This window comes from Oncorhynchus mykiss, chromosome 27, assembly GCF_057628025.1.
Source record: "Oncorhynchus mykiss isolate SJ-2025 chromosome 27, ASM5762802v1, whole genome shotgun sequence".
Classification (NCBI taxonomy): Eukaryota; Metazoa; Chordata; class Actinopteri; order Salmoniformes; family Salmonidae; genus Oncorhynchus; species Oncorhynchus mykiss.
Genome location: NC_143048.1, coordinates 38,820,516 through 38,834,139, shown reverse-complemented (window position 1 = coordinate 38,834,139; position 13,624 = coordinate 38,820,516). Strand labels below are relative to the sequence as shown.

General features: G+C 45.6%; 1 protein-coding gene across 2 annotated transcripts in view; it reads left to right on the top strand.

Annotated features, from left to right (window-relative positions):
* LOC110508016 (rho guanine nucleotide exchange factor 17) overlaps positions 1 to 13,624 on the top strand; it is a 106,119-nt gene that overhangs the window by 46,729 nt on the left and 45,766 nt on the right. The window contains exon 1 of one of the 2 annotated variants that reach the window (XM_090223988.1): positions 6,790 to 7,616. The exons of the other annotated variant lie outside the window; for it this stretch is intronic. Coding sequence (XP_090080114.1) covers positions 7,419 to 7,616 — 198 coding nt within the window. The 5' untranslated portion in view covers positions 6,790 to 7,418. Of the gene's footprint in view, positions 1 to 6,789; positions 7,617 to 13,624 lie in introns of those variants that run through there. 2 annotated transcript variants of the gene reach the window in all.

Here is a 13,624-nt window from a genome sequence, read left to right as displayed (position 1 = left end):
AGAGATTGTTACTGATTTATAAGTGTTTTATAATGAGTTAATGAGTATGAATGGCATATGCCGCCCCTTCTTGAACTGTGTGTGTGTGCGGTCTCCCTCTCTCTTGTTTGCCTCATTGCGACCCCCCACGGTGCTTTACAGCTGGGAACCTTCTTTTTCCCACAACATCTCTCATGAGCCTGTCAGTTATTATCGACATGGGGAAGATATTGAGCGTGGCACCATAGCACTCCCATTCCCACACACACCTCTCACATATGCCCACACCTGGCACACACACACACACACATGCCCACACACACAAACCCACACGCCCACACCTGGCACACACGCCCACACGAACCCACACACACGCCCACACACAAACCCACACACACAAACCCACATGCCCACTCCTGGCACACACGAACCCGCACACACACACACACACGCCCACACACCTGGCACGAACACACACACACGGCACACATGAACACACACGCACACACCTGGCACCAGCTGACAATCTGTCTCTGTCCTCAGTCTCTGTCCTCGTGCTGTCTCTGTCCCCATCTCTCTGTTATCGTGCTGTCTCTGTCCCCATCTCTCTGTCATCGTGCTGTCTCTGTCCCCATCTCTCTGTCATCGTGCTGTCTCTGTCCCCATCTTTCTGTCATCGTGCTGTCTCTGTCCCCATCTCTCTGTCATCGTGCTGTCTCTGTCCCCATCTCTCTGTCATCGTGCTGTCTCTGTCCCCATCTCTCTGTCATTGTGCTGTCTCTGTCCTCATCTCTCTGTCATCGCGCTGTCTCTGTCCCCATCTCTATGTCATCGCGCTGTCTCTGTCCCCATCTCTCTGTCATCGCGCTGTCTAGGTCCCCATCTCTCTGTCATCGCGCTGCCTCTGTCCCCATCTCTCTGTCATCGCGCTGCCTCTGTCCCCATCTCTCTGTCATCGCGCTGCCTCTGTCCCCATCTCTCTGTCATCGCGCTGCCTCTGTCCCCATCTCTCTGTCATCGCGCTGCCTCTGTCCCCATCTCTCTGTCATCGCGCTGCCTCTGTCCCCATCTCTCTGTCATTGTGCTGTCTCTGTCCTCATCTCTCTGTCATCGCGCTGTCTCTGTCCCCATCTCTCTGTCATCGCGCTGCCTCTGTCCCCATCTCTCTGTCATCGCGCTGTCTCTGTCCCCATCTCTCTGTCATCGCGCTGTCTCTGAACTCGCCCCTCTTTGTGTGTATAGACCCTGACTACTGAGACCTAGCCTCAGAACAACAATTAAAGCTTTCAAAACACACACACGCATATGTTCATACGTGTTATACACACACCTGTAGATGTGTCTACCAGTCCTCCGCACGGATAGAATACGTTTCGGATGCAACAGTGTGAGATCACACACAGCAGCCACACGTGTTCAGGTGCTGCTAGGCAGATGTGTAACATGTAGCCTACATTCTAAAGGTTAGACTAGTTACAGCACCTTTAGGTTGGTCACCAAAATTCCCCACATGGGAACTAATAGGAATAGGAAGCAGTGGTCTGGCTCTAATCTCGGTTAACCCAGAAATATTTGGACCTAGTCTGTTTTATGACAGAAAAGTGATCCAATTCTTCTGTCTCTAACTACTAGCAGAGCGTAGGCAGAGTAAGAGGGAAGGTCTTCAACTAAGCATGAAACATCAGGCATATTTCAACGTGCGCACGCATACATGCATATCTTAACAGGGTGGGGACGAAACCCGAGGTCTGACCACTGCACACCAGTAACCACTTTAAGCCTTCTTATAATTTGCCCAGTTTGAGAGAGAGAGTGTGTGTGTGTGTGTGTGTGTGTTTAAATGTTTAAACCATTAGATCCCAAGGTGAGTTATTTCATTTGGTTGTATTAAGACCAACAGCTTTTGTGTGCTTGAAGGTTTATTGCCGTTTTACTGCTATGTTCTCTCAACCTCACAGGGATTTTTCATGGGCAATCTACAGGTGCTTCCAGTGGTTTCTGAGTTAAGGAATTAGCATCTCATCATGCTTAAGGTCATGTATTAGCCATTAACTAGGGGGTTTCAAAGGAGCATAAGGGGTTTAAAGGATGTGTGTATGTGTCAGTCACCAGATCTCAACCCAATTGAACACTTATGGGAGATTCTACAGTAGATTGGCGTCCGAGACAGTGGTTTCCACCACCATCAACACCAAATGATGGAATCTCTCGTGGAAGAATGGTGTCGAATCTCTCCAATAGAGTTCCAGACACCTGTAGAATTTATACCAAGTTGAATTTGGACATTTCATCCGGACATGAAAATACTGCCCCCTGTCACCAAGAATTTCATCAATTATTTGGTGATGTGAATATATTTAATATTGTTTCACTTTTTAAACCCGACCCAGATTCCAGACTTTTTTAATCTTTAAATCTTTATGAAATTCACTGAGGAGGATGGTCCTCCTCTTCCTCCCATGAGGAGCGTCCACTGGTGTATGTGGAAGTCTAGAATCTGGGTCGGGTATTGTATGCAGGTAGCTCATTTCAGCCAGTTCGCATCTCTAAGTGTTTTACCCTCTCCCAGTGATATAGGCAGTGGTACACACACACACACACACACCCTCACTGCCTGGCAACCATTCGGGGTCGCTACTGAGCTAGGTCGGTATATACAGGTTAAGACAACATTGTTGCATAGCTGGTCCCATTGCTGCAATGAGTTATGGGATTTTAGAATCCCGTTGAATCCCGTTGAATCCCGTTGAATCCCGTTGAATCCCGTTGAATCCCGTTGCTTCACATTCCACTTTTGCGTGCAGATGAAACATTATGGAGTTTTAAAGGAGGCCAAAATGTAAGACATGTGCAAACTTCCATTAAATTATTTGTCAATTATGCTTTTAGATTCAAATATATGTCAACAATCCTTTCTCCCAAAGGACCCTTCTATGATTAAACTTCATCACACACCCCTCAATGCCTTGTTTGAGGGAGGAGAGCTTCATCACACACCCCTCAATGCTTTGTTTGAGGGAGGAGAGCTTCATCATGTGTGTGTTGCGTGCGTTCGTCTGTGTGTGTGTTGTGCGTGCGTTCGTGTGTGTGTGTTGTGTGTGTGTGTTGCGTGTGTTTGTGTGTGTGTTGCGTGCGTTTGTGTGTGTGTTGCGTGTGTTCGTGTGCACGTCTGTCCTTTTTCTGTCCAGCAGTAGTCACTTGTCTGGCCGTACCTCAGAACCTTCTAGAATTATGGCACCAGTGATGAAAGGTCCCCTATTTCCTGCCCCGAGTGAACTTTCACTAACCTTGACTGACCGTTCCTATTTGTCCCTCTGATCTCTCTCAATGCAAAGGATTTGTTAGCATGAGGGAACACATGTTTACATTGCCAGAGCAAGTGAAGTAGATATAAACAAAAGTGAAATAAACAATATAAATGAACAGTAAACATGACACTCATAGAAGTTCCAGAAGAATAAAGACATTTCACATGTCCTATTGTGTCTATATACAGTGTCGTAACGATGTGCAGATAGTTACAAAATGGAAAATAAATAAATATGAGTTGTATTTACAATTATGTTTGTTCTTCACTGGTTGCCCTTTTCTCAGGTCACAAATATCGCTGCTATGATGGCACACTGTGGTATTTCCCCCAGTAGATATGGGAGTTAATCAAAATTGGGTTTGTTTTTTAAATTCGTTGTGGATCTGTGTAATCTGAGGGAAATATGTCTCTCTAATATGGTCATACATTTGGCAGGAGGTTAGGAAGTGCAGCTCAGTTTCCACCTCATTTTGTGGGCAGTGAGCACATAGGCAGACCTGGCTCTCAATAGAAGAGGCTATGGTGGCCTTTCTCAATAGCAAGGTTATGCTCACTGAGTCTGTACATAATCAAAGTTTACCTTAAGTTTGGGTCAGTCACAGTGGTCAGGTATTCTGTCACTGTGTACTCTCTGTTTTGCCAAGGCAGGATACTCTGAGCGCAGCCCAATCCAGAAATCTGGGAGTGGCTTCTGATTTTAAATTTGATTTTCACAGAACCGCTTGTTGCAATTTCAATGGGGCTCTCTTGTTCAGACATCAGTAAGTGGACTGGAGGCAGGGCATTAAAGGGATAATGAATCCAGTTGTTTGTGTCGTCCGTTTCGGTAAAGTACCTGCGTAATTGCGCACCCAACTCACTCAGGTGCTTCGCTATATCACATTTGACATTGTCCGTAAGCTTGAGTTCATTTGCACACAAACAATCATACAATGATGGAAAGACCTGTGTGTTGTCCTTGTTAATGCAGACAGAGAAGAGCTTCAACTTCTTAATCAGAGCCTCAGTTTTGTCCCGCACATTGAATATAGTTGCGGAGAGTCCCTGTAATCCTAGATTCAAATCATTCAGGGGAGAAAAAAACTCACCCAGATAGGCTAGTCGTGTGAGAAACTCGTTATCATGCAAGCGTCAGACAAGTGAAAATGATGATCAGTAAAGAAAACTTTAAACTCGTCTCTCAATTTAAAAAACGTGTCAATACTTTGCCCCTTGATAACCAGCGCACATCTGTATGTTGTAAAAGCGTTACATGGTCGCTGCCCATATCATTGCATAGTGCAGAAAATACACGAGAGTTCAGTGGCCTTGCTTTAGCAAAGTTAACCATTTTCCCTGTAGTGTCCAAAACGTATTTCAAGCTGTCAGGCATTCCCTTGGCAGCAAGAGCCTCTAGGTGGATGCTGCAGTGCACCCAAGTGGTGTCGGGTGCAATTGCTTGCACGCGCATTACCACTCCACTATGTCTCCCTGTTATGGATTTTGCACCATCAGTACAGATCCCAACATGAGCAGCAGCTACGTTTGGCTGCATACAGACTGTTAGTGGAATTCCTGCGAGAGAGTAACGGTCAATGTGATTGGATGTTAATTATTTGACTAGGTTACCTGTATTTGACATTGTGTTGTTATTTCGCTGAACACTAGATGGTTTAATTGTATTTTTGGCAGTGAAACGAGGCTACTCAGGCAAGGAAAAAAAACTCACAAATGTATAGCCCATTGGAAAATATAATTGGACTGTTTGAAAATGTGAAGAAAAATGTAATTGTTATATATATATATATTTTTTTTAAAAATGTGAATCACATTTTTATTTGGCCTACCCCCAACGGCATTGCACGTACCCCTGGGGCAACGCTGTCTAGATGGAATTTGAATTTGTGTTCCTGGCAACTGGACCTTTTTTTGGAACATAATTTTTGTCTTCCTGAGATTTACTGTCAGGGCCCAGGCCTGTTAAGGCCCAGGCCTGTTAGAGCCCAGGTCTGACAGAATCTGTGCCGAAGATCTAGGTGCTGCTGTAGTTCCTCCTTGGTTGGGGACAGAAGCACCAGATCATCAGCAAACGGTAGGATGAGGCCGGGTGCTGCGGACTGTTCTAGTGCCCTTGCCAATTAATTTATATATATGTTAGAGGGTGGGGCTTAAGCTACATCCCTGTCTCACCCCATGGCCCTGTGGAAAGAAATGTGTGTTTTTTGCCAATTTTATCCGCACACTTGTTTGTTTGTTTACATGGATTTTATAATGTTGTTTATTTTTCGCCCAACACCACTTTCAATCAATTTGTATTGCAGACCCTCAGGCCAAATTGAGTCAGGCTTTTTTTTTCAACAAAGCATGAGAACTTAGTCAATTTTAGTTTATTTGTTTGTCAATTAGGGTATGCAGGGTGAATACGTGGTCTGTCGTACGGTAATTTGGTAAAAAGCCAATTTGACATTTGCGCAGTACATTGTTTTCACTGAGGAAATGTATGAGTCTGCTGTTAATTGGGGTCAAATTTGTCTCCACTTTTTGTGGATTGAGGTGATCAGGTCTTGGTTCCAAATACTGGGGAAGATGCCAGAGCTGAGGATGTTGTTAAAAAGTTAAAGTATGGCCATTTGTAATTTGTGGTCTGTATATTTTATCGTTTCATTGAGGATACCATCAACACCACAGGTCTTTTTGGGTTGGAGGGTTTGTATTTTGTTCTGTAGTTCATTCAATGTAATTGGAGAATCCAGTGGGTTCCGATAGTCTTTAATAGTTGATTCTAAGATGTGTATTTGATCATGTATATGTTTTTGGTGTTCTTTGTTATAGGGCCAGAAAGATTGGGGAAGTGGTTTACCCATATTTCTACATTTTTGAATAGATAACTCTTCGTGTTGTTGTTTGTTTAGTGTTTTCCAATTTTCTATGGATTCTTCAATTACATTGTTGATTTCTGACGTGCTGTTCCTTCTTTTCTGTAGTGTATGTCTGTATTGTAATAGTGATTCACCATAGTGAAGGCGTAGATTCAGGTTTTCTGGGTCTATGTTCTATGTTTATGTGTGCACCCTTGGGCCTCAACACCACAGTGTGTGTAACTGTATATGAAGAGTGAGTGTGTGTCGTTCCTCGTAGCAGAGAACATGTAGATTTAGTGAATGTGTAAAAGATGTCACAGTGTTCTAAATTTCAACTCTGCAAACTTCTTACTTGCAGAATATGTATTTCTCAGATGTACAACTTAGTGAAACACCCAGATACCCAGTCCTGAGAGAGAACCACCAACCCCCAGGCTAATCCTATTATGTGGCTCTTTGTGTGTGTGTGTGTGTGTGTTCACTGTGAATCGTTTAATTTCAACCTCCCTGTTGCCATGGTGACCTGTAAGCATTACCTAGAGTTTCTGTCCTCTGAGCTCAACTAATTCTGCCTGAGACTCAAGGGTGGATGGCTCTGTGATCATCTCTCAGAGTCTGTCTGCTCTCCTCTCAGATCAATGACTCTGGGATGGAGTGGTTGAGTCTGCCTGCGCTGGGCTGAGCGGTGAGCGTCTGCCCTGCCTGCTGTCTCTCATTATATATACACACACACACTCTGGGAGGGCTGCATCACTCAAACATACACACACAAACCTCACACACGAACCTCACACAGACACGCTCACACGGCCACGGAGAGAGTGCTCGACTTCACGCACACCTGCCTGGGCGGAGCTACAAGGAAAACGCACACACTCACAGAATATATCGGAGAACCAGGAATTTTGGAACGTGTGTGTCGATGGGGATCATTCCTAAACGACAGACTGACCACTGGATTTAAAGGATTTAAAGGATCGCTGATCTTTTGGAGTGGAGGGGGCACAACCCAGAGAGGGGGGTGTCCTTTTAGGATTTGAAACAGGGAGGAGGGGCTGCGATTTTCCCACTCTTCCGGAATGACCAGTGAGCATTTGGGCCAAGGGGAGGAAGAGGGAGGGGGTAATTTTTGGGTGAGCTGTTGTTTTTGGGGGCGTATTGTGGGTGTCTTTTGGGGTGTTTGTGTGTATAGACACGCCAGTCATTTTTTAGGGTTTGTGTGGGCGTGTGCGTAGACACACCATCCAATGTTTGTGTGAGAGTGTGTCGATACACACAGGCCATTCCGTATGCTGCAGATGGTTCGCACCCTCGCCCAGTTCTCTATCGCTCTGGAGGAGATGCAAGAGAATGGAGAGAGCGCCAGCGACGAAGGAAGACAAGAACAAGAAAGAGGAGAGGAACTGATGGACAGGGATGAAGCTGAACGTGTTGGGAACCCTAATGGGAATGGGCTTGGAGCTGTGAGTCCTCAGCATCACGGCGAGGTAGATCAGTGTGTGTGTGTGTCTGTGGTTGAAGGATATTCCCCTTTAAACGCTCATCCCTGTTCCATCCCTCTCTCTCCGCCAACATGCATATTCTCTCACAGCGTCAGACTCAGCCATTGGCAGAGACTAGAATAGCAACATACCTGCAAAACAAGCTGCTCCCAGCCCTTCCTCTCTCCCTCTCTTTATCCCCCCTTCTTTTCTCTAACCCTCCTCTCTTTATTTTATTTATCTCCCTCCCTCTCTTTCTCTCTCCTCTCTTTCTCTCCCTCTTCTCCCTTTCTCTCTGCCCATTCTCTCCCTCTTCTCCCTTTCTCTCTGCCCATTCTCTCCCTCTTCTCCCTTTCTCTCTCTGCGTAGATGTGAACTTCTAAATGTGATGAATAAATAAAGTGAGGGTTGAGGAGGAGCGGGAAAACGAGTGCAGGGATGAAGAGAGACTGAGAAGAGTTCTGCTGGTTGTGACGCACCTTTTGAAAGCTTCTATCAAATTCTTGTTGGGTTTGGGAAATGATGCTGCTTTCTCCTCTTGTTTTATCTCTCTTCCCCCCTTTATCTCCTTCTCTTCCCTTTCTATTGCTTCTCTCTCCCCACATTCCCTTCTATAATTTGTCTCGCTCGCGCTCTGTCGCTCTCTCCCGCTCTTCCTCTCTCTCTCTCTTCCTCTCTCTCTCTTCCTCTCTCTCTCTCTTCCTCTCTCTCTCTCTTCCTCTCTCTCTCTTCCTCTCTCTCTCTTCCGCTCTCTCTCTTCCTCTCTCTCCTTCTCTCCCACTCTCTCTCTCTTCCACTCCCTCTCTCTCTCTTCCTCTCTCTCTCTCTTCCTCTCTCTCTTCCTCTCTCTCTCTCTTCCACTCTCTCTCCTTCTCTCCCACTCTCTCTCTTCCACTCCCTCTCTCTTCCACTCCCTCTCTCTTTCTCTCTCCCTCTCTCTCTCTCTTCCACTCTCTCTCCTTCTCTCCCACTCTCTCTCTCTTCCACTCCCTCTCTCTCTCCCTCTCTCTCTTCCTCTCTCTCTTCCTCTCTCTCTCTTCCACTCTCTCCTTCTCTCCCACTCTCTCTCTCCCACTCTCTCTCTTCCACTCCCTCTCTCTCTCTTCCTCTCTCTCTCTCTCTCTCTCTCTTCCTCTCTCTCTCTCTCTCTCTCTATTCCTCTCTCTCTCTTCCTCTCTCTCTCTTCCACTCTCTCTCCTTCTCTCCCACTCTCTCTCTTCCACTCCCTCTCTCTTCCACTCCCTCTCTCTTTCTCTCTCCCCTCTCTCTCTCTCTCTCTCTCTCTCTCTCTCTCTCTCTCTCTCTTTCTGCAGGGTCATATCTCTGTAATAGAATTAGAGCAGGGTGAATCATACGATTAGTCCCATCACCTACCTCCTTTCTCCCACACCCAGTAACCCTCCCCTGCCTGCTTGACTGCCTGCCTGGCTGGCTGGCTGTGTGTCTATCTCTGAATAGTTGTATCACCAAATGTAACGTATCTCTCATTCCCCCATTTAACCAAGCAACCTGTGTCTCTTTTCTTCCATAGAACATGTGAAGTAAATGTAACTGTAGTTGTTGTAACCCGTTAGGTATTCCTTGTTGTCATGCCCCCCCCCCCCAGACTGTTAATCCACACAGAGAAGATTTACCTGCCTGGAAAAGCCAGGGAGAGGTTGAGAGAAACCAAAAGGAGGAGGAGGAGGACATGAAGCAGGAGGATAGGTTCATTGAGGATACAGAGGAAGGGAAGGGAATGGAAAGGAAATAGCTCATCATAATTAGTCTAACCTAGCTAGCTATATATTATGGCTTTGTTTCATATCATATCCAACCTAGCTAGCTATATATTATGGCTTTGTTTCATATCATATCCAACCTAGCTAGCTATATATTATGGCTTTGTTTCATATCACATCCAACCTAGCTAGCTATATATTATGGCTTTGTTTCATATCATATCCAACCTAGCTAGCTATATATTATGGCTTTGTTTCATATCATATCCAACCTAGCTAGCTATATATTATGGCTTTGTTTCATATCATATCCAACCTAGCTAGCTATATATTATGGCTTTGTTTCATATCATATCCAACCTAGTTAGCTATATATTATGGCTTTGTTTCATATCATATCCAACCGAGCTAGCTATATATTATGGCTTTGTTTCATATCATATCCAACCTAGCTAGCTATATATATGATGGTTTGGTTTCATATCCAACCTAACTAGCTATAGATATGATGGTTTGGTTTCATTTCATATGTAACCTAGCTAGCTATATATATGATGGTTCGGTTTCATATCATATTTAACCTACCTAGCAAAGTATGGTTTGGTTTCATATCATATCTAACCTAGCTATATACAGTGGGGCAAAACAAAGTATTTAGTCAGCCACCAATTGTGCAAGTTCTCCCACTTAAAAAGATGAGAGGACTGTAATTTTCATCATAGGTACACTTCAACTATGACAGACAAAATGAGAAAAAAAATCCAGAAAATCACATTGTAGGATTTTTAATGAATTTATTTTCAAATTATGGTGGAAAATAAGTATTTGGTCACCTACAAACAAGCAAGATTTCTGGCTCTCACAGACCTGTAACTTCTTCTTTAAGAGGCTCCTCTGTCCTCCACTCGTTACCTATATTAATGGCACCTGTTTGAACTTATCAGTATAAAAGACACCTGTCCACAACCTCAAACAGTCACACTCCAAACTCCACTATGGCCAAGACCAAAGAGCTGTCAAAGGACACCAGAAACAAAATTGTAGACCTGCACCAGGCTGGGAAGACTGAATCTGCAATAGGTAAGCAGCTTGGTTTGAAGAAATCAACTGTGGGAGCTATTATTAGGAAATGGAAGACATACAAGACCACTGATAATCTCCCTCGATCTGAGGCTCCACGCAAGATCTCACACTGTGGGGTCAAAATGATCACAAGTGGACGGTGAGCAAAAATCCCAGAACCACACGGGGGGACCTAGTGAATGACCTGCAGAGAGCCGGGACCAAAGTAACACAGCCTACCATCAGTAACACACTACGCCGCCAGGGACTCAAATCCTGCAGTGCCAGACATGTACCCCTGCTTAAGCCAGGCCCATCTGAAGTTTGCTAGAGAGCATTTGGATGATCCAGAAGAAGATTGGGAGAATGTCATATGGTCAGATGAAACCAAAATATTACTTTTTTTGTAAAAACTCAACTCGTCGTGTTTGGAGGACAAAGAATGCTGAGTTGCATCCAAAGAACACCATACCTACTGTGAAGCATGGGGGTGGAAACATCATGCTTTGGGGCTGTTTTTCTGCAAAGGGACCAGGACGACTGATCCGTGGAAAGGAAAGAATGAATGGGGCCATGTATCGTGAGATTTTGAGTGAAAACCTCCTTCCATCAGCAAGGGCATTGAAGATGACAGCATGACAATGATCCCAAACACACCGCCCGGGCAACGAAGGAGTGGCTTCGTAAGATGCATTTCAAGGTCCTGGAGTGGCCTAGCCAGTCTCCAGATCTCAACCACATAGAAATCTTTGGAGGGAGTTGAAAGTCCATGTTGCCCAGCAACAGCCCCAAAACATCACTGCTCTAGAGGAGATCTGCATGGAGGAATGGGCCAAAATACCAGCAACAGTGTGTGAAAACCTTGTGAAGACAGAAAACGCTTGACCTCTGTCATTGCCAACAGAGAATATAACAAAGTATTGAGAAACTTTTGTTATTGACCAAATACCTATTTTCCACCATAATTTGCAAATAAATTCATAAAAAATCTGACAATGTGGCCTCCCGGGTGGCGCAGTGGTTAAGGGCCATCAGAGTCCCTGGGTTCGCGCCCAGGCTCTGTCGTAACCGGCCGCGACCGCGGGGGGTCCGTGGGGCGACGCACAATTGGCCTAGCGTCGCCCGGGTTAGGGAGGGCTTGGTCGGTAGGGGTGTCCTTGTCTCATCGCGCACCAGCAACTCCTGTGGCGGGCAGGGCGCAGTGTGCGCTAACCAAGGTGGCCAGGTGCACAGTGTTTCCTCCGGCGCATTGGTGCGGCTGGCTTCCGGGTTGGATGCGCGCTGTGTTAAGAAGCAGTGCGGCTTGGTTGGGTTGTGTTTCGGACGACGCATGGCTTTCAACCTTCGTCTCTCCCGAGCCCGTACGGGAGTTGTAGCGATGAGACAAGATAGTAGCTACTACAACAATTGGATACCACAAAATTGGGGAGAAGAAGGGGTCAAATTGAAATAAACAAAAATAAAATCCTACAATGTGATTTTCCAGATGTTCTTTCTCATTTTGTCTGTCATAGTTGAAGTGTACCTATGATGAAAATTACAGGCCTCTCTCATCTTTTTAAGTGGGAGAACTAAAGGTATTTAATAAGAATATTTCATTCATTCAGATCTAGGATGTGTTATTTTAGTGTTCCCTTTATTTTTTTGAGCAGTGTATATAGCTAGGTTACATATGATATGAAACCAAACCATCATATACACTGTTTAGAAAGATAAAGGGAACACTAAAATAACACATCCTAGATCTGAATGAATGAAATATTCTTATTAAATACTATTTTCTTTACATAGTTGAATGTGCTGACAACAAAATCACACAAAAATGATCAATGGAAATCAAATGTATCAACCCATGGAGGTCTGGATTTGGAGTGACACTCAAAATTAAAGTGGAAAACCACACTACAGGCTGATCCAACTTTGATGCAATGTCCTTAAAACAAGTCAAAATGAGGCTCAGTAGTGTGTGTGGCCTCCACGTGCCTGTATGACCTCCCTACAACGCCTGGGCATGCTCCTGATGAGGTGGCAGATGGTCTCCTGAGGGATCTCCTCCCAGACCTGGACTAAAGCATCCGAGACATGATGTCCCAGATGTGCTCAATTGGATTCAGGTCTGGAGAACGGGCGGGCCAGTCCATAGCATCAATGCCTTCCTCTTGCAGGAACTGCTGACACACTCCAGCCACATGAGGTCTAGCATTGTCTTGCATTAGGAGGAACCCAGGGCCAACCGCACCAGCATATGGTCTCACAAGGTGTCTGAGGATCTCATCTCGGTACCTAATGGCAGTCAGGCTACCTCTGGCGATCACATGGAGGGCTGTGCGGCCCCCAAAGAAATGCCACCCCACACCATGACTGACCCACCGCCAAACCGGTCATACTGGAGGATGTTGCAGGCAGCAGAACGTTCTCCATGGCGTCTCCAGACTCTGTCACGTCTGTCACATGCTCAGTGTGAACCTGCTTTCATCTGTGAAGAGCACAGGGCGCCAGTGGTGAATTTTCCAATCTTGGTGTTCTCTGGCAAATGCCAAACGTCCTGCACGGTGTTGGGCTGTAAGCACAACCTGTGGACGTCGGGCCCTCATACCACCCTCATGGAGTCTGTTTCTGACCGTTTGAGCAGACACATGCACATTTGTGGCCTGCTGGAGGTCATTTTGCAGGGCTCTGGCAGTGCTCCTCCTTGCACAAAGGCGTAGGTAGCGGTCCTGCTGCTGGGTTGTTGCCCTCCTACGGCCTCCTCCACGTCTCCTGATGTACTGGCCTGTCTCCTGGTAGCACCTCCATGCTCTGGACACTACGCTGACAGACACAGCAAACCTTGCCACAGCTCGTATTGATGTTCCCTCCTGGATGAGCTGCACTACCTGAGCCCCTTGTGTGGGTTGTAGACTCCGTCTCATGCTACCACTAGAGTGAAAGCACTGCCAGCATTCAAAAGTGACCAAAACATCAGCCAGGAAGCATAGGAACTGAGAAGTGGTCTGTGGTCCCCACATGCAGAACCACTCCTTTATTGGGGTGTCTTGCTAAATTCCTATAATTTCCACCTGTTGTCTATTCTATTTGCACAACAGCATGTGACATTTATTGTCAATCAGTGTTGCTTCCTAAGTGGACAGTTTGATTTCACAGAAGTGTGATTGACTTCAGTTACATTGTGTTGTTTAAGTGTTCCCTTTATTTTTTTGAGCAGTGTATACGATGGTTTGGTTTCATATC